Here is a 19,102-nt window from a genome sequence, read left to right on the forward strand (position 1 = left end):
ATGCGCGTTCCTGTTACACCGCGCCAAGTGCAGACGTTTTCATCGTGGAGTGGTTGCTGACAAACTATATTGGAGTTCTGTTGCCCAGTACCTCGTGTTCTGTGAATTCAAGTGACGAGAAAGGTGAAACCATGCTTACAGTCACTCGTGATATAACGGAAAGGGTCTAACAAACCATCGTCGATCTTACTGAAAAGCCGCCTTCAGTAACGTAAACGTTTGACTAACATCCTCCACTAATTGTTGCACAACCGACACACGATACGGCTTCAGATTAAAGCTCTTCAATATCTGGCAGGAACTCCTACTCAAGAGCACCTTTTGGAACAATTTACATGTAGACCTCTTTGGGCTCTGAACAATTATTCAGCAAGTGTCTGCGGTAACTTCTGCGTGTGCCAACTGAAGGAATTCTCCGTCGTTCTAAGTTTTGCACAGAGCCGTAGGTGCGCCTGTTTTTATACAGGCTCTGTATTTCTCTCTCTGCTGGTAGTCGTCTGTCCAGGTACTTGACTCGAAAATTTCGCCAATTGCTTAACCGAACCTGTTTTCACATATGATTCGACAATTTATTTCTTCTATAGTGTCATTTTGCAGACCGAAAAGCTCCTGTAACTTCACTGATGAAATGAACCGAAATGCTGACAGAAGAATTCTAGCAATTGATGATTTGGTTATAACAGTTGTAAACATTACACTAGTTATTCTTCCACCTTTTCCGTTATGTCATTTCTTTCCCGCGTAGTGTAAGCCGTACCACCAAGAGCAAAGTGGCACATTCAGCGAATATACGCTAATGAACAGTGTACAGCAATCTGATGAATAATGTCAGTCTTTGATTTGTATTACTTAAAATTATACTTGACGCTTACAAGGATTTCACTGTTTTTAACAGCTTTTAGTCATAGGTTGATATTGGCGACACCTGTTACTGGTGTGGCTTAGCCAGGTAAATGTAAGCAAGGGTTATAGGTGCTAAACTGCGAAAAAAATATAATTATTTTCATGATACGGCCGTACCTGTTTATTTATTAATAATTTGTCAAATTGTGGTTTTGTTTTTGAGATAAAGTAACCAACTCGTTTCCTAATGGAAGCCTATTTCTGGTCTTAGTTTTCATGTTCACCAATGAAGAGTGCTAACTTCTATAGCTAGGAAGTCGTGAATGGCACTAAGAATTCTAAAGCTTCGCTCTCCAGCTGTGGATATTTGTCTTTCCTCTTCATGCAGAACACGTGAGTCTTTTACGATTTAAATTTTATGTAAGCGTGATGTCCAAAGCAAAGACTGTTTGTCATCTTCGTGTTCAGATCGCTCAGTTGTACTGACATAGCTGCAAAAGGATTTCGCATCCATCTATGCCCACTATTAGCTTGAGAGTTCAGTTCCGGAAAGTAAATTAATAGTTTTTCTCCAAAGTTAGTCAAGCTGTGCATCGTGCAAGGAATGTGAGAAATTACACCACCAACTGGCCCACTTCTCTCTGACAGCCTTCTGAAAGTAAGGGACAGACTGAAACACTGCCTTCAGTAAAGACTTTGACCACAAACGGAATTTTGCCAGGACTGCTTAGATTTTATCCTTCACCTTTATATTCGTTTTCTTCTCTCCCTTGGAGGCTCTATTCTGTAATATTTGAGTGATTAAAATGAATTGCGAGTAATACTAACTTCACTAGTGAAAGAGGATCGCAGAAATAATTCAAATAAAAAGATTTGGAATCTTGTTTTAATGTTCTTAAAATTCAGCTTCAAGTTCCAGAATTCGTCAATACCTCTCCTTTGGAAAGCTACCAAATCTGAGGAGATTCTGATGATTCTAAACAGTCGTTTTCAACACTTTATTTGACTTCAGAGCTTTGATCGTTTTCTTTAAGCACGTCTTTCAGATCAGAAGGTAAAACCGTGGCTGCCAGAGCCTGTTGGTGGAGAAATCACTGTGTCCATGATACATTTGGCCTTACTGACTTAACTTCACAACGAGCCCGCTTCTCCTATCAGTGACGGCTTTACAACGTGTTGGTGTTAAGAGAACAGTTTCCTGTATTGTGGCTGTCTGCCATCAGTAACAAAATGATAGCACGTCTCAGCTAACTGGAAGAGACAATTCTCTACGAATTGCTAAGAGTTCACCAGTTGACGGTTTGGTGTTGTCTTGCTGGAATCTGTCGGAAATGTCAGAGGATTCGGTCTGCGTGCCACAACTACCCTGTAGCAGTGTTTGCCATTAAGTCACCCCCAACTCTTGTAGCAGATTGTCTGTCCACTGCGTGAGGCAGCTCCTAAAAGACTTGCAGAAATAGCTGTTTAAAGCAGAGCAATACACATACCAAGTGTCAAGTCATTCTTTCTGTAAATAACTAGAGAGATTGAGACAGTTACTATCTCCATTTAGAAACACATCGTGATTGAACAACCCTACTCTATAGAAAGAAGTTGGGGGAATGAGGTCTGCACCCCCTCTGAAGACACGTTGTCCAAAATCAGGGTGCTGCAACGGTATGGGAAATCTCGAAAGCTGTGCTGTTGGAAGAGTTTTACGCAGACAGGATATCGTGACATTGTAATGGATCACTGGTGGACAACATTTACCAGCTGTTGTTGTACAGGTCTGCACGTGCGCCGTACGAGTGTGGAGGGTGCCGTGTAAGGTGGGCTCGGTGGCGCCGTGTTTCAGGACCTTCCGCCATGTCGGCAGCTGCTGAGGTTCAGAGGATGGCGGCCGTGGACCTGGGCGCCCTGCTGGACGCGGGCGACGGCGCGGTCGTCACGCTGGTGGCGGGAGAGACGCGGCTGGCGGCGCACCGCGCGGTCCTGGCCGCCAGGAGCCCCGTGTTCCGAGCCATGTTCCAGCACGACACGCTGGAGGCCAGCTGCGGCGAGGTCAGAATTGCGGACGTGGAGGGCCCGGTGCTGAGGCAGCTACTGTCTTACATGTACACCCTGCAGGCACCCCACACGACCGACACTGCCCCGGAGCTGTTGACAGCAGCCGACAAATACGGCCTGTCCGCGCTGAAGGCCGCCTGCGAACAGCAGGTGGCGGCGCAGCTGGAGGTGGAGACGGCGGCGGCTGCAGCTGTGCTGGCGGTGAGGCACTCGTGCCCCAGCCTAACTGCGGCCGCCATCCACTTCATAAGGTCTCAAACACACAAAGTAATGGCGACGCAGGGCTGGGCAGATGCTATGCGTAGCTGCCCTGAGCATCTGACTGAAGTCAGTCGGCTGCTCAGTGAACCACCAGCAGAAGCCAGGTGAGCCCAGGGCAAGACGTTATTCTGTGTTTACCAATAATGTGTGTGTGTGTGTGTTTCTAACAGTACAATATTTGTGATTGTCTCTCCTTATAGCTCACAATGCATTGTCCTGTCATGAATGGTTTATCAAAGCTCCATATTCAGCCCTTTTTGTTAGCAGTTATGTTAAGTAAACAAATCATAGAGGGGATAATTTCAGTGTTGAAGAAATCCGTCCTCATTTGATTAGTTCTCTTATAAAGCATGTGTAGAGCCCATTCATCTAGATTTTGGCATCAAGCCTTTGAACAAGAGATCCTTTGATAGTGCACCTAGCAAGTGAGAGTGGTGCTGTGGGCACAAAACGGACACAGTGACGGGTGCAGTTTGTAGCCGACCAGATGAATGCTCGTGCTGTGATGTTGGGCAGCTTTACTAAAAGTAGCCATCAGCTGTCCGGTACCACTGCTGCAGTTGACAGTATGATAGCTCCAACTGGCATCGTGCTGCATAATGAGGAGTTGAAGACTATTATGTATGTTGCACAGCACCAGAAAGATTTTAGCATTCTGCAACACGTCGAGGAGGACAGCAACGTATTCAGTTTCGCATTTCTCTTGTACCCGTGTGGCAGATACTGACCTACCCTACCTTCTAGGCGTAGTAAACATACTACCGCCGCAACACGAGTGCCACACTGACGCCTCGCAGTGTGCATTCAGCGGCCGAGGCGGCTCTGACAGCCAGACCTGGGCACAGGTTGATTGTGAAAGCTGCGGCTGCCAGCTGCTGCGTGAACATCCCGTGAGGTACTGACTTAGGTGACGGCCTTGGAACAGTACTGGCGTTCGCGTTAAAGGTCTGTCCCACAAGCATAGAATGGCTACTCAGAAGTGCGATGTGTCAGTCGGGGTAATCGAGATCTGGTGTCACCGTCTGTGCCACAGTGAGCGTCCGACACAGTATAGGACAGTACGGCAGTAATTGGCTTCCATTTCCTCAGTATATGTGTGCAATAGGCCAGCAACTTCAGTACCAAACTTACTTTGCTACCCTCAAACAGTAAAGTGTTGGTATGACTTAAAAGGCACACCACATTAAATATGCCAGGCTCCAGAGAGTAGCATATGGTTGTGTGTGCAGTAAACAACATGGTCTAAGCACAGGGGCTCCCCAGACATTCCGTGACCAAACAACAAACCGCGCTGCTGCTGCGGTCGCAGGTTCGAATCTTGCCTCGGGCGTGGATGTGTGTGATGTCCTTCGGTTAGTTAGGTTCAAGTAGTTCTAAGTCAAGGGGACTGATGACCTCAGATGTCCAGTCCCATACTGCTGAGAGTCACTTGGACCAAACAACAAAAAAATAATACAGTAAACAAGACAACATGGCAGCACACAATGCTGGGCCTTCCAGCCACATTTCCTTCTCACCCCTGTTCAGCCAGTGCCTGGAATATGTGCTGCATGTTCCCCTTACAAACATGCAGGAACGGTGTGTACTTTTACATCACTTCAGTGCATGCTGCAGGAGCATGTGCCAAATGTATGTCCTTCTGTCGTCTTGAAATCGTCTCTGGCATTACCAGAGGCCACTCAGTGAATCCCACCACATTTTCCTCTACTAGGGTACAGCAGATTTCATTTCCTAACCCATCTGTTGGAGTCTGATACATCTCCTACAACGTCAATATTGATAAGATATTTTTGCTATTCAGCCGCATTAACTTACATTTCTCTACATTCGTAGGAAGCTGCTGTACATGTCCCCCCCCCCCCCCCCCCCAATCAGTTTTCTGACTAGCACCTGCATCCTACGTGCTCAGTTATTTTCTGGCTGTTTTTCAATCTGTGTCTTCCTCTACAGTGTTTGCTCTGTTTAGCTCTCTAGCACAATGGAAGTTTTAATAGATGTCCTATCATCCTATCCCTTGCTCTTATCAATATTTTCCATATATTCCTTTCCTTGCCTATTCTGTGGAGAGATCATCTCATTTATTGCTTTACCTGTCCAACTAATTTTAAATGTTCTTTGTAGCACCACAACTGAAATGCTTCCATTCTTCTCTTTCCCAGTTTTCCCATAGTTCATGTCTCACTACTTTAAAATGTTGTGCTCCAAACGAACAATTCCACCAATTTCTTCCTCACATTAACGCCAGTGTTTGATGCTAGTAGACTTCTCTCGACCAGAAATGCCATTTTACCTGTGGTACTCTGTTTTTTGATGTACTCCTTGCTTCCTCTGTTGGCGGTTATTTTGCTGCGTAGGTAGCAGGACTTCTTAATTTAATTTACTTTGTGGTCATCAATCCTGATGTCAAGTTCATCGCTGTTCTCATTTTTGCTACTTCTCACTAAGTTTGTCTCCCTTTGATTTAATCTCAATCCATATTCCGTATTCATTAGCCTGTTCATTCCATTCAGCATGCTGTGTAATTCTTCCTAACATTCACTGAGGATAGTTATGTCATCAGTGGATCTTATCATTGATATCATTTCATGTTGAGTTTCAATTCGACTCTTAAACCTTTCATTTATCACCGTCATTGCTTCTTTGGTGTATAGATTGAACAGTAGGGGAAAACGACTGTGTCCCTGTCTTCCACACTTTTAATCCGAGCACTCTGTTCTTGGTCTTTCAGTCTCATTGTTCCCTCTTGGCTCTTGTACATATTGAATGTTGTGTGTCTTCTTACAGCTTACCCTTAATTTTCTGAGAGTTTCGTACATCTTTGACAAGTTATCACTGTTGAACGCATTTTCCAGGTTGACAGATCCTATGAACGTGCTTTGATGTTTCTTCAGTTGTGCTTCCATTATCAACAGTGACATCAGAACTGCCTCTAGTGCTTCTACCTTTCCTAAAGTCAAATCAATTGACACTTAACACGACTTCAATTTTCTTTTCCATTCTTCTGTATATTATTCTTGTCAGCAACTTGGATGCATAAGCTGTTAAGCTGATGATGTGATAATTATCGCACTAGTCAACTGTTGCAATCTTTAGAATTGTCTGGATAATCTTTTTCTGAAAGTCAGTTGGTATATTGCCAGACTCACATTCTACACACTAATGTGAATAGTTACTTTGTTACCACTTCTCCCAATCATTTTAGAAAATCTTACGGAATGTTGTATCTCCCTTTTGCCTTATTTGATATTAAATTTTCTGAAGCTCTTTTAAATTCTGATTCTAATACTAGACCACATATCTTCTCCATATCGACTCCTGTTTCTCCTTCTGTTACGACAGCCAAGTCTTCCCCATCATACAGGAATTTCGTACTAACTGCTCTCTTCTGTGCATTTAACAGTCTGTCTTAATGTTACCTTCTGTGCTCTTAATTTCACCAAAGTTTGTTCGGCTTTTCTGTATGTTGAGTGCTCCCAACAGATTTCTTCTCTTCTTTGTGGTCGTATTGCCTTAGCTTCTGTGCACTTCCTATTTCTCATTTTTAAGTGACTTGTTCATCTGTATTTCTGAATTCCCTGAGCATTTATGTACTTCCTTCATTCATCAACTGAAGTATTTCTTCTGTTGCCCACGGTTTCTTTGCAATTAGCTGCTTTCTACCTTTCCAGCCTCGGTGATTATTTGGAGAGATCTCCATTCCTCTTCAACTATGCTACCTCCTGAGCTGTTCATTATGGTAGTATCTATAACCACAGAGACTCTTCATCCCTTAGTACTACTATATCCCACTTTTTTGCACACCGATTCTTCCTGACTGTATCTTATACTTCAGCCTACTCATCACTACTAAATTGTGATCTGCATCCGTATCTGCTTCTGGGTAAACCTAACAGTCCAGTATCCGATTTGTGAATCTCTGCCTGAAGATGCTATGTAACTGAAATCTTCGCATATCTCGCATCCTTTTCCAAGTGTACCCTCTCCTCCTCTTCTGAGTCTTGAAGAGAGTATTTGCTATTGCTAGCTGAAATTTTTTATACATCTCAACTAGTCTCTCTTCTCTTTCATTCCTAGTACCAAGTCTATCTTCTCCTGTAACCCTTTCTTCTACTGTTACCCCTACAACTGCATTCCCCCCACTTTTAGATTTTCATCTCCCTTTACATACTGGATTAAGTGTTCAATACCCTCATAGTTTTTCTACATCTTCATTGTCAACTTGTCATGTCGGCATGTATACCTGAACTCTCGTTGTCTGTGCTGGTGTTGGTTTCCTCTCAATTCTGTTCAGATGAACCCCGTCACCGAACTGTTGACAGTAGCTCACCGTCTGCCCTACCTTCCTATTCATAATGAATCCTACTCCTGTTCCGCCATTTTCTGCTGCTGTTGATATTACCCTACTCTCGTCTGGCCAGAAGTCCTTGCCTTATTTCCATTTCACTTCAGTGACCACCACCGTATCCAAATCGAGCTTTAGCATTTCCCTTTTGTTATTGTCTGGCTTTCCTATTGCATTCAAACTCCTTACGTTCCACGCCTCGACTCGTATAATGTCATCCTTTCGTTGGTCATTCAATCTTTTTCTCGTGGTCATGTCACTTCTGGCAGTCTCCCCCAGGTATCCAAATAGGCACTAAGGTACGCGTCATATATCTTGGCGGCCGAGTTTAGGTTCGTTCTGCGCATTTGACGTCACAAATCACAGTCAGCCAATGAACAGAGAACGACGTTGCCAGATCTCGACTGCAGTGCAGAGCACGGACGAGTGTCTTCAATTTTAGAAACGTTCAGTCATAAATGAAGTAATTGAACAAAAGCAATGTCTTGATAGCAGACTTTCTTTTATAGAAAGTTTTGAAAAAGCATTCTTTACACCAATTGCTTCATATTCTATTAATTAATTAAACCAAACAAACAATAAGCCTCCTAATTCAGGCGATAGCAAGGAAAGGTGTTTGTATCAGTCTCACGAACCGCTTTTTCGCAATAAAGAACAGCGGTAATTGTTTATTTCCTATTGTACTTCGACACAACGTGAGTAATTCATAGTCATCCCAACAGTGTCTGCCGGTATTTTGCAGACGTATAGAGTGCTCCACGAGATGCGAGAAATGAGCAGCTGCGTTGGCGTAATGGTTAAGATGTTGCGCTGCTAATCGGAAGATTCTGAGTTCAAGGCTTGTTGCATACTTAATATTTTATTTATTTAAAAACAATAGCGAAGTGTCTTACTAAATGAATTTTATTCGTTTGAATGTAATGTTTTGAAATTTCCTGTGCTGCATTATAATCATAATAAGTTTTCAGTTTTTGTAATTTTCTCCTCCAATATTTCTTTTCACAGCAATTAAAAACAACGAAAAGGCACACATACAATATTCATGTTATCCGTTTTGTTTGTATATCGCCTCTTCCGCAGTCGCTGTTTTACTATTCATATTGAGATATATTCTTTTGCGGCAGTATTAAAAGTATTATTTAGAGCAGAATTTCGGCTTGTACGTTGCCGAGCTATTTGATTGTCTGACGGAATTCTTTGCTTCGCTGCTTTGGCAACATCATATTCAATGGTTTCGTCGACTGATCTATGTTTTGGCAAGTATTTGCTGTCCGTTGTGACAAAAACAAAATGTTTGCGCACTGTGCCTCACTGGCAATATATTTTAGTTTTATGTTTTATTACGTCCAAAATTAAGTTTTGTGTACTTCGCCAACTTCGTTTTAATCAGAACGTTTTAGAAAAAAGCAAAATGACTCTGGTATAAAGAAAATTTTGTTACAGTTGCTAAAGATAGAATATTTCCCAATTTATAAACACTGTTTATGTTATAAAGGGTGTTCATTTTATGGGGACATTGAAATCTCTTGAAAACGACACACAGAGCCAAAAGAAATCCTAATGAAAATTAGTTCCTCCCGGAAGGGGACATCCAATTATAACAAATTTGACTACAAATTCGTCGAATTTGGTATCATTGGATGTCCCCCTCTGAGACAAAAAAAATTTAGTTATAAATTTGTTTGATCCGATGTGTAGATTTGCGGATATTTCAATGTCTCCAATTAAAATGAACACTGTATAGTTGGAACCATGAACGACTGCGGTCGATTTAAGGCTCGTTCTACGCACCTGACGTCACACATCCGCTGACAGCCAATGAGTGTTCAGTAGTTTTCTGAACGGTCTGCTGGGAATGTCTTGGCGAGTGCGAGTGTTAAATGTGATTGTAGTTATTCTTTGGTGAATTTTTATCGCATTTGTTGCAAGTTGTCATGGCTGATAATGGTGGTAAGCGACAAACTCTCCATAAACAGGCGAGGGACATAATTTACCGGATTCACGCTTTTTTCAAGCGCGAAGCAGAAAATGGTGGACCTATCACGGATGTCGCCAGATCTCAGGAACGCACTGCAGAAGCGACAGGTGTTAGCTTGAGAACCGTTCAGCGGATTGCCAATGAAGGGAAGTTATCTACGGAGACCTGTGGAAGCCCACTTTTCAGATTGCCAGGGAAATATCGCACTCGTGAGAGGACTGTAACTAATTTAGATAATTTCGACAAAGATGTTCTAAGACGAGAAGTGCTCAACATGTACAACACAGGCGAATTTCCTACTGTAAAAAAAATCACTGTGAAAATGCGTGAAACCATAAATTTTAAAGGTAGCATGACTTCAATGAATAGAATACTTAAAAACATTGGATTCAAATATGTACATACCAATGACGGAAGAAAGTTTTTAATGGAACGTAGTGATATCGCTGCTTCAAGGGCACAGTTTTTAAGACGTATTATTGAAGTAAGAAAATCCAGGAATAAGAACATTTTTTTCTTGGACGAAACATGGGTGAACCAAAATCACACAAGGAAAGTGTGTTGGAAAATGAGTGATGGTTCGGGTGGGTTTAAAGTACCAGTTGGTAAAGGTGGACGAATAATTGTGCTTCACGCTGGTTCTGCTTCTGGATTCATTCCAGAAAGCAAATTAGTGTTCCGGGCAAAAAAGAGAAATTCAGGGGATTATCATTCCGAAATGAACTCTGAGACATTTAAATTGTGGTTTAGGAATCAGTTTCTCCCTTACTTGCCTGCAAACTCGGTGATTGTAATGGACAATGCGAGTTATCACTCTGTTGTTGTTAAGACACCAACAACAAGTACAAAAAAAGCCGATATCATGTTATGGCTTGCAAGTAAAAATATTCCACATACTGCCAACCAAACTCGTGCTGAAATGTTGAATCTTGTAGTGCTTCATAAGCCTCGCACAAAAGTTTATGAAATCGATTGTATTGCACAGGAACATGGACACACAGTTTTGCGTTTGCCACCTTACCATTGCCAATACAATCCGATAGAGTTAATTTGGGCACAAGTGAAAGGGTATGTCGCAGAACGAAACGTGACATTTAAAATTGCCGATACAGAAAGGCTTCTGCACGAAGCACTTGACAGAATTACTCCTTCAGCATGGGCTGAATGTGTTCGGCATGCACAAAGGCTACAGGGGGAGGACATGGACAGGGAAATTGTAATTGACAATCTGCTTGAACCCATCATCATAACTCTCAAGACCTGATGATTCGGACTGCGACACTGACTACAGCGATGCAGAAGACTATCGCAGCGATTGACAACAATGAAGGGTAAGGCACATACACAATAATACTCATGTTCTCTTTCTTGTTTTTGTTCCACAGTTGCAATTTTACCAATGGTATTGAAATATATTCCTCTTCTGCAACTGTAATAAGCGTCTTATTTAGACCAGACGCGTTTTTCTCTTTTGAAGCATCTTCATTGGACAGCATTTTGTCTCCTCCATTGCCAAGTCACCTTTCATAGTTTTGTGCTGAGGTAACACAATATTCAACGTTTGTGTCGGCCGATCAGTGTTTTAGCAAATAAATGCTTTTTGTGTGTGCCACACACAAAAATTATATTTGACATAGCTCAGAGCACTGATACACAGTATATTCAAGTCCTAATGTTTTTGTAAGTCCACAGTTTTGTTTAACGTATTTTGTGTACTTCCTTTTGATTGATTGAAGTGCTTTAAAATAAAGTCAAACGCGCCCGGTGTAAATAAAACTTTTATTACAGTCGCGAAAGACGGAATATTTCTCAATATTACATACGACACCAATCTGATACTTAAATTAAATGAGATGTTGTTATACAGTAAATTTTATATGAAATTTAGGTATCTTGTCCACATTTCATTCTCAACATTGTGGTAACTACAATCGAACATACGGAAAGTATACGCTATGAACTTTACCTCTGCAAACTCTTCAAAATTTCGTGCAATGGTTTACTACATTTAATGCTGCAATATAACTGCGTTGAAAATCGAAACAAAATTAAGTCATTTATGGAGGGAAGGTATCAGTCAAGAAGATGTGTCAAAATCAAATTTTTGGGCCAAATAGTTTTTGTGAAATCGAATGAGAAGTGTGTCAAAGCAGTCGGAACACTATGTGTCTGCACAGGCGAGCAGTGCAGTGGTTACAAAATCGCGCACGGCGTGGAATGCGGGGAGCACGTCTCTGTAGCAGCGAAAGGTTTAGTGCAGCCGTGGTGGCTTTACTTCATAAACTGCGCGCTCCCCCCTAAATGTAAGTTTGAGAACTACACTGCTACGGCGCTGCTTCTCTTGGCGCGTACAACTGGCAACGCTGCAATCTCCCGCGTCTGGGCGGGCATGCGCGAGCCGCCAAGATAAATGAATTGAACTATAGTCAGGAATCTCTTGCCAAGATCATGATGATACTTTTGTCAGTTACCGGCCACGTGTCCTGCTGATACTTTGTGTCTAATGCAGTAGTTTTCATTGTCTTGTGCATCCTCATGCCTTTGATCACTGCTGATTCATCTGCCTTAAGTGGAAGCTTCCAAACCCAATGGCAAGAGTGTCCTGAACCTGTCTGCCCCTCCACCCACTTTTGACAAAGCTGTTGACTGAGTAATGGTGACATCTTAAGCCGGAAGTCTTCGGCTGCCAACGCTGACAATTTTTATTCAAAATGAACCCAGCACAGAGGACGTTTTTGATTGCTAATTAAAGACTATATTCCTAGACCTTGAGCTCCAAAGAGCAGGGTATGATTTCCAGTCTGATACCCCCAGGGGGCTCACGATTCTTCCGTGAGTACGTGCGTGGTGAGCACGGGGTGCCAAGCTAGTGCAGCCATCCTTCTTTCCAGGGCTGCATTTCCTTGCCCTTCCCCTCATTTCCTCTCCTTGCTCCTTTGCCCTCTCCTCTCCCTCTTTTGGTGTCCTTGCTTATGTTGGCCCCACTATCCTCCTGGTTATGTTGGTTTTGCAATTTGGTTTTGTTGCGTAATCACCTCATCCTTTTGGCTTTCCCTGGTACCCCTCTGGGGATTGGCCTCCATTACTAAATTTCTATTGCGTCGTGTGAGCCATTTGGGTAAGAGCACCTTACCTAGTGTCTCCAACGTTTGCCCTCCTAGTTCATTCAACCTGTTCTTTCACGTCGTCGTCTGATGCTAGGGTGCATAGCCTGCTCGGTAGCCAGCCCGTGTGGTGGGGTCGCTAGTACCCTTTTGGTCGAGCCCCCTGAACACACAGGGATCACACACCTGCAGTGGTTGCTTGTCGTCATGGAGCATTGGATCTCACGGCAGTGGCTGCCGTGCCAGACGGCCCTTGCTGTGGCTGGGTGGCGCACGTGAGGAGAGCCCCTGATTGGAGTGGGTGGTATCAGGGCGGACACTGAATACGGATCCAGAACTCAGGCCATTCTTTTGCGGCCGTCTCTCCCCGTGGAACTGATTCTTTTAGTGCTGCTTCTCCTGCCCCTTCAGCCTTCCCTCCCGTGGCTACACCCTTGGAGGAGGGTTGCCCACCGGCTAGTAGCGAAACCTTTTCGCCGCTATCTGGTTTGCACCAGGACTGACGTGGATACCTTCAGCAATGCCAAACCTTTTTTTGTGGAACACGTTGAAGACAAGTTTGGCGAAATGGACTCCCTGAGCAAGATGTGGTCGGGTTCGTTGCTGATCAAAACTGCTTCAGCTGCCCAGTCTGCGGCCCTTCGTGCCTGTAACCATCTTGGCACAATTCCTGTGTCCATTACCTCCGCCCCCACCAGTCTCTAAATATGGTTCAAGGTGTGATTTTTCACAGGGACTTTATCCCTCAAACTGATGAACTTCGGAACAATCTTGAACGGCGGGGTGTTCATTTTGTTCGGCATGTTCTCTCTGATTCATATGCTTCATATTAAGTCTTTTTCTTTTTGGAGTTTCTTGAATGTGTTACACTACTGGTAACTCGACAATTTATAAACATTGTTCGTGAAACAATATTGCCTATCCTGTGTAATCCATTTTTTCTTCTAGCGGTAGCCTGTACTGGAATCTTCTGTCTGTTTTGTTCAGCTTAATTTAACATGAAAATTTATGTTTGAGGAAGAAGTAGATCACCTCTGCTATCAAGAGACATTACATGCATAAATGGTTCTGTCTGCTTTAGTCAGAAGCAAATTTTGAAACAACTCTTTTGTAAGTTTTACAGTATAGCTGTTGTAATTCCTGGCCATCATCTCCTTCACTCCCTCAGGCGTGTTAGTTTTCCACTGTTAATCGAAATGGCAGTTTATCAAACAACTCCTGTGTATCTGTGACAAGCTTCATGTGTTTTTCATTGTACGAGGGTCGTTCAATAAGTAATGCCTTAAATTTTAAAAAATGCCGTTAATATACATAGACAAAAGTCCTTTTTGGTGCCTCCTATTTCATGTTTTTTGTGTGCCATTGCAGTTTCGAACTGTTTTGGCAGATGGCAGATCAGTAGTACAGCGTCAAAATGGCATCTGCATATGAGTTCCATTACAAGCAGCATGCTGTTATTGAGTTTTTGTGCGCAAGAAGAGAAACCGTGGTGAACATCCATAAACGTTTGTGTGCAGTGTGGCAATGCTGCAATTGATAGCACAGTTGGGAAACGGGTGGTGAAAGTTGCACGTTCAGGAAATGCAGAATCAAGCTTCACGACCAGCCACACTTCGGACGTCCTGCCACAGCCGCTGTTCCAGACATGCTGAATCGTGCAGATGCCATTATTCGTGCCGACCGGTGCATCAAAACTTGACAGTTGGCTCTACAGTTGTCGTTCAGCATTGGAAGTGCGTCTGCAATGATCAGGGATCTCGGCTATTCAGATAGCGGTGCTCCCGATGGATTCGAGTAACGCTCACAGCGGGTTACACGATTCAAAGAAGGGCCATTTCATCTTAACTATTAGAGCGTTTTGAGACAGACGGAGACGCCTTTCTCTCACGGATTGTTACGGCGGTCGAAAGCTGGGAGCTCCACTTCGTGGCAGAAACAAAAAGGCAGTCCATGCAGTGGCGCCACCCGCATTCGTGACAAAAGAAGAAATTAGAGACGACCCCCTCTGCTGGAAAAGTCACGGTGACAGCCTTCTGGGATTGTGATGGTGTCATTTCTGTGGATGTGATGGCAAGAGGGTCAACCATCAATTCAGGGTCATATGAGAAGACTCACACGAGAACCGTTTCCGTCGTGTTCAATCGGACAAGAAGCCAGCAGAAATCTTGCTCTATTACGATAATGCACGCCCACACACAAGTCAAAGAGCCCGGGAGCGCATTGCCTCATCCACGCTGCACTCTGGACCTGGCACCCTCGGACTTCCATCTCTTTGGGCCGCTTAAAGATTTTCTACTGGGAACACAACTTTGAAGAGGACGAGTGTGTCAGTCTTACAGTGGACACGAGCAAGACGTGTCGATGTATGTCACCAAATTCTGACTCTTAACAATAAATACATTATGGGGAAAAAAAGTGGGGCATTACTAAATAAACGACCCTCGTAAGTTAACAGAACTTGACCGATTGTTTCCCCTATGTCCCCTTCCCCTCTCCCCCTCCTCTCTGTTACTGATATTCAGCTTCCATACATTAGGTTCCAAATAAACTCACAAGCAAGTCACAGCTAGCTGACTTGAACTGCTTCCAAAACTCTGCCCGGCAGTCGTGCTGTCAGTGCAGCACAGTCGCTGTCCCCTACGTTCGGGCTGTGGTTCGCGCCCCACTCTGAACAGTCGCCCCCTGTTTGCAGCGCGGGCCGTGGCTCCAGCAGGCCCAGCCCTGCCACTCGGCCACTCGGCGACCCCGGCTGCTCTTCTGCCGCGGCTGCCCGCCACACTCCGCCGCCACCAGACGACGCGACCGTCTCTCACCTGCGGTGAGTGCTGCCGGCCTGAACACTCAGTGCCGCGTCAACCAAATATTACACTAAAAACATCTAATTTAAGTATTCTTGAAATTTTCGATAAAGCTTAGCTTACAGTTGTCAGGAAAAATTATTTCTTCGTTTTATATGTGTATTTAATGTACCTGCTGCTCTTGATGGTGTTTACGTATCTTAGAAATTAGTTCCGAAGGAAGTGGGTTCGGAGCCACTGTGTCAGTGCACTGTTATTCAATGAAACCTACATGTCACATGAGTGAGTATACAGCTGTGTGGAAGTTCTCACAGGGAACCTCTTGAGTGCGAGATCTCACATTCAGTCTTCAGTGAGGCTCATTGGATAGTATTAACAGTTGTGATGGGGGAATATATTAGCTGCTAATGTTTCACCATCTTCATGAGGAGGGCTACAGAAAGTGAGTGTCCGTGATGTACAGAGATAAACCTCCTATGAGACACACCTATTACACATAACAAAATAGACATCGTCGACATTGGAGAAATGTTCAGGACAGATAATTAACTTGAACCACAAGCACCAAATGAAAAACAGCGCTTCCCGGTGGTCACAAAGCTTCACACCATCGAGATCGAAGGTGAACACTGTCGTGGACCTTAAACCGTGGAACTGGTCTTCCTTCGAGGTGCACGTGCAGATAATGCGATAATACGTTTTATAGGCACGGAGCAAACAAAACATCTAGAGGCTGAATCTTCCAATGATACAAATCACAATGTCGCAATCGCTTCAGGAGGCTTTCAGGAGGGATAGTTTGCTCTGAGGGAGTATGATTTTTTATACGCAGACCAAGAACGACCAAAAGAAACTTGCTTTAACCAACCATAGGTGAGAAGCAGTGCTCATACTACAGCTGTAGTTCTCTTACGCCTACTTTCCTGCTCTTGTTTGCTTTGAGGTAACTACTGCCTACTGCCCTTTGAACATGGCGCACACGAGAAAGAATCGTAGGGGGCAGAGCACCTCCAACTTGTCGCAGCACAATAAATAGATTTCCAACCAATTTACCGACCAGATTAACACTCGACATAATTGCGTACTGCTGCGTTAAGGCATTGATATTACCAGAGTGAGATTTTCACTCTGCAGAGGAGTGTGGTGAATTTGGAAGGTAGGAGACGAGATACTGGCGGAAGTAAAGCTGTGAGGACGGGGTGCGAGTCGTGTTTGGGTAGCTCGTGGTAGAGCACTTCTCCGTGAAAGGAAAAGTTCCCAAACTAGTCTCGGCCCGGCACGCAGTTTTAATCTGCACTGGTAGTAGTTAACCTTGATATACATCTTGTGGAACTTACAATTCCCTCTTAACCCCTCTTTTATCCACTTTATCTTCAGATCACGGATGGTTGATGTTAAAAACAAATTCCTTACTGAATGATGGGACGAGTTTGTCTCGCCTACAAACTTGCAGTTCACTGTGCATTGTCGAGTCAATGCTTTATTTGAAATTTCGTTGCCTGATTTCTTTCAGTTTTATAGCACTGTTTCAAACTATGCCAGTAGTATAGGCGTTGGTATGGGACACCACATGTTTTTGACTTGAAAATATTTCAACGTGTTTTTGACTTGAAAATATTTCGACGTGTTTTTGACTAGAAAATATTTCGACGTGTTCCTGACTTGAAAATATTTCGACGCGGTTTTTTCTGAATATACGTTTCCACATATTTTTTTGTAAAAATATTTTTGTCTCATAAAATTTCCACTTTAATTTTCTGTTAAATATTTCCAATTTCCTTTTTAAAAATTCGCTGTTTGTCTTAAAGAAAACTGTATCGAAAAGACTATTTTCATCATTTCCACATGTTTTCCACGTAAAAATATTAACATAGTTTCCGCATAAAAATTTTTCGCATCTTATCACTGCAGATTTTAAAACATTTTGCGTAAAAGTGGTCGCCTCTTTGAACTCACATCTTTGTGCGCAAAAGATGTCAGCCACTTCTTAGCAGTCATTTTTTTGCGAAATCGTGGCGATTTTAAGTAAGGCAGCGGTATGGCACGAACCCGCATGTTTTGACGAAAAGACGGCAGCCACCTTCCTGCAACGACATTTTGCGTCCACTTTCTTGCGTCCACTTTCTTGCGTCCACTTTCTTGCGTCCACTTTCTTGCGTCCACTTTCTTGCGTCCACTTTCTTGCGTCCACTTTCTTGCGTCCACTTTCTTGCGTCCACTTTCTTGCGTCCACTTTCTTGCGTCCACTTTCTTGCGTCCACTTTCTTGCGTCCACTTTCTTGCGTCCACTTTCTTGCGTCCACTTTCTTGCGTCCACTTTCTTGCGTCCACTTTCTTGCGTCCACTTTCTTGCGTCCACTTTCTTGCGTCCACTTTCTTGCGTCCACTTTCTTGCGTCCACTTTCTTGCGTCCACTTTCTTGCGTCCACTTTCTTGCGTCCACTTTCTTGCGTCCACTTTCTTGCGTCCACTTTCTTGCGTCCACTTTCTTGCGTCCACTTTCTTGCGTCCACTTTCTTGCGTCCACTTTCTTGCGTCCACTTTCTTGCGTCCACTTTCTTGCGTCCACTTTCTTGCGTCCACTTTCTTGCGTCCACTTTCTTGCGTCCACTTTCTTGCGTCCACTTTCTTGCGTCCACTTTCTTGCGTCCACTTTCTTGCGTCCACTTTCTTGCGTCCACTTTCTTGCGTCCACTTTCTTGCGTCCACTTTCTTGCGTCCACTTTCTTGCGTCCACTTTCTTGCGTCCACTTTCTTGCGTCCACTTTCTTGCGTCCACTTTCTTGCGTCCACTTTCTTGCGTCCACTTTCTTGCGTCCACTTTCTTGCGTCCACTTTCTTGCGTCCACTTTCTTGCGTCCACTTTCTTGCGTCCACTTTCTTGCGTCCACTTTCTTGCGTCCACTTTCTTGCGTCCACTTTCTTGCGATTTCCAGGCTGCACTCAGTCGTCGCTCGGCAGGCACTTTTCCGTGGTCGCTGTTTAGCTACCACTTTCTTGCGAGCGCATTTTTGCAATGACTTTCTGCAACGACACGCGAAAATTTTAGAGGGTGTCCACCCTTTAAAATCGGACAGTTGTGATGTGCTTACAAGACACCTCAATTATTTACTGGTTGATAGGTGTCTCTTCAGTTATCTCTATTTTATTATCCAGCAACAATCAGTATCATCAATGCATTCTGTAATCTCGCGGAAAGCATAGCTGTATTCTATTTATACATGTAGATTTTATTTCATTATTAATTGATAACCCCCAGGGAAGTGTATCGATCATACTGTATTCTCTTCTAAAGTTATAAGCTTATCGTAGTTACAGTTAAATTCCTTTCCTATAGCTGTACTTACAAAGTTCTTTGTTTTCTTGTGTGTGGTTAACATATCGTTGGTTATTATGACTTTGTCTTGTGATCCATGTACCAGCTCGGCCATTGTTTCCATATTCAAAACCTTTAGCACTGCAGTAGTTAAGTGAAGCCTTGTGATTTTGGTAGTCTGTTTACCTTTGTACGTTTTGTATGCACAACTTTTTGGTCCTGTTCCTGTCCATTCAGTACTGTAATCATCTTTAGCAAACTAGTCAGTCAATTCGCAAAGTGTGCAACCTGTTTCTACAGTATTTGTACCATCGTCAATATAAACAAGAGTGTCGTAGGACACAATTTTATCACCTAATCTATCGAGCATATCGTACGGCCTCGTTCTAGTGTTGGAAGTGGTGAATGCGGACA

General features: G+C 43.5%; 1 protein-coding gene across 1 annotated transcript in view; it reads left to right on the forward strand.

Moving 5' to 3' along the window:
* Nucleotides 1-2,688: 2,688 nt before the first annotated feature.
* LOC126427149 (poly [ADP-ribose] polymerase tankyrase-1-like) overlaps nucleotides 2,689-19,102 on the forward strand; it is a 37,268-nt gene continuing 20,854 nt past the window's right edge. Inside the window, exons 1-2 of the mRNA XM_050089375.1 lie at nucleotides 2,689-3,254; nucleotides 15,267-15,392. Of these exons, the coding sequence (XP_049945332.1) occupies nucleotides 2,689-3,254; nucleotides 15,267-15,392 (692 nt within the window). The remainder of the gene's footprint in view (nucleotides 3,255-15,266; nucleotides 15,393-19,102) is intronic.

This window comes from Schistocerca serialis, chromosome 11 (assembly GCF_023864345.2).
Source record: "Schistocerca serialis cubense isolate TAMUIC-IGC-003099 chromosome 11, iqSchSeri2.2, whole genome shotgun sequence".
Lineage (NCBI taxonomy): Eukaryota > Metazoa > Arthropoda > Insecta > Orthoptera > Acrididae > Schistocerca > Schistocerca serialis.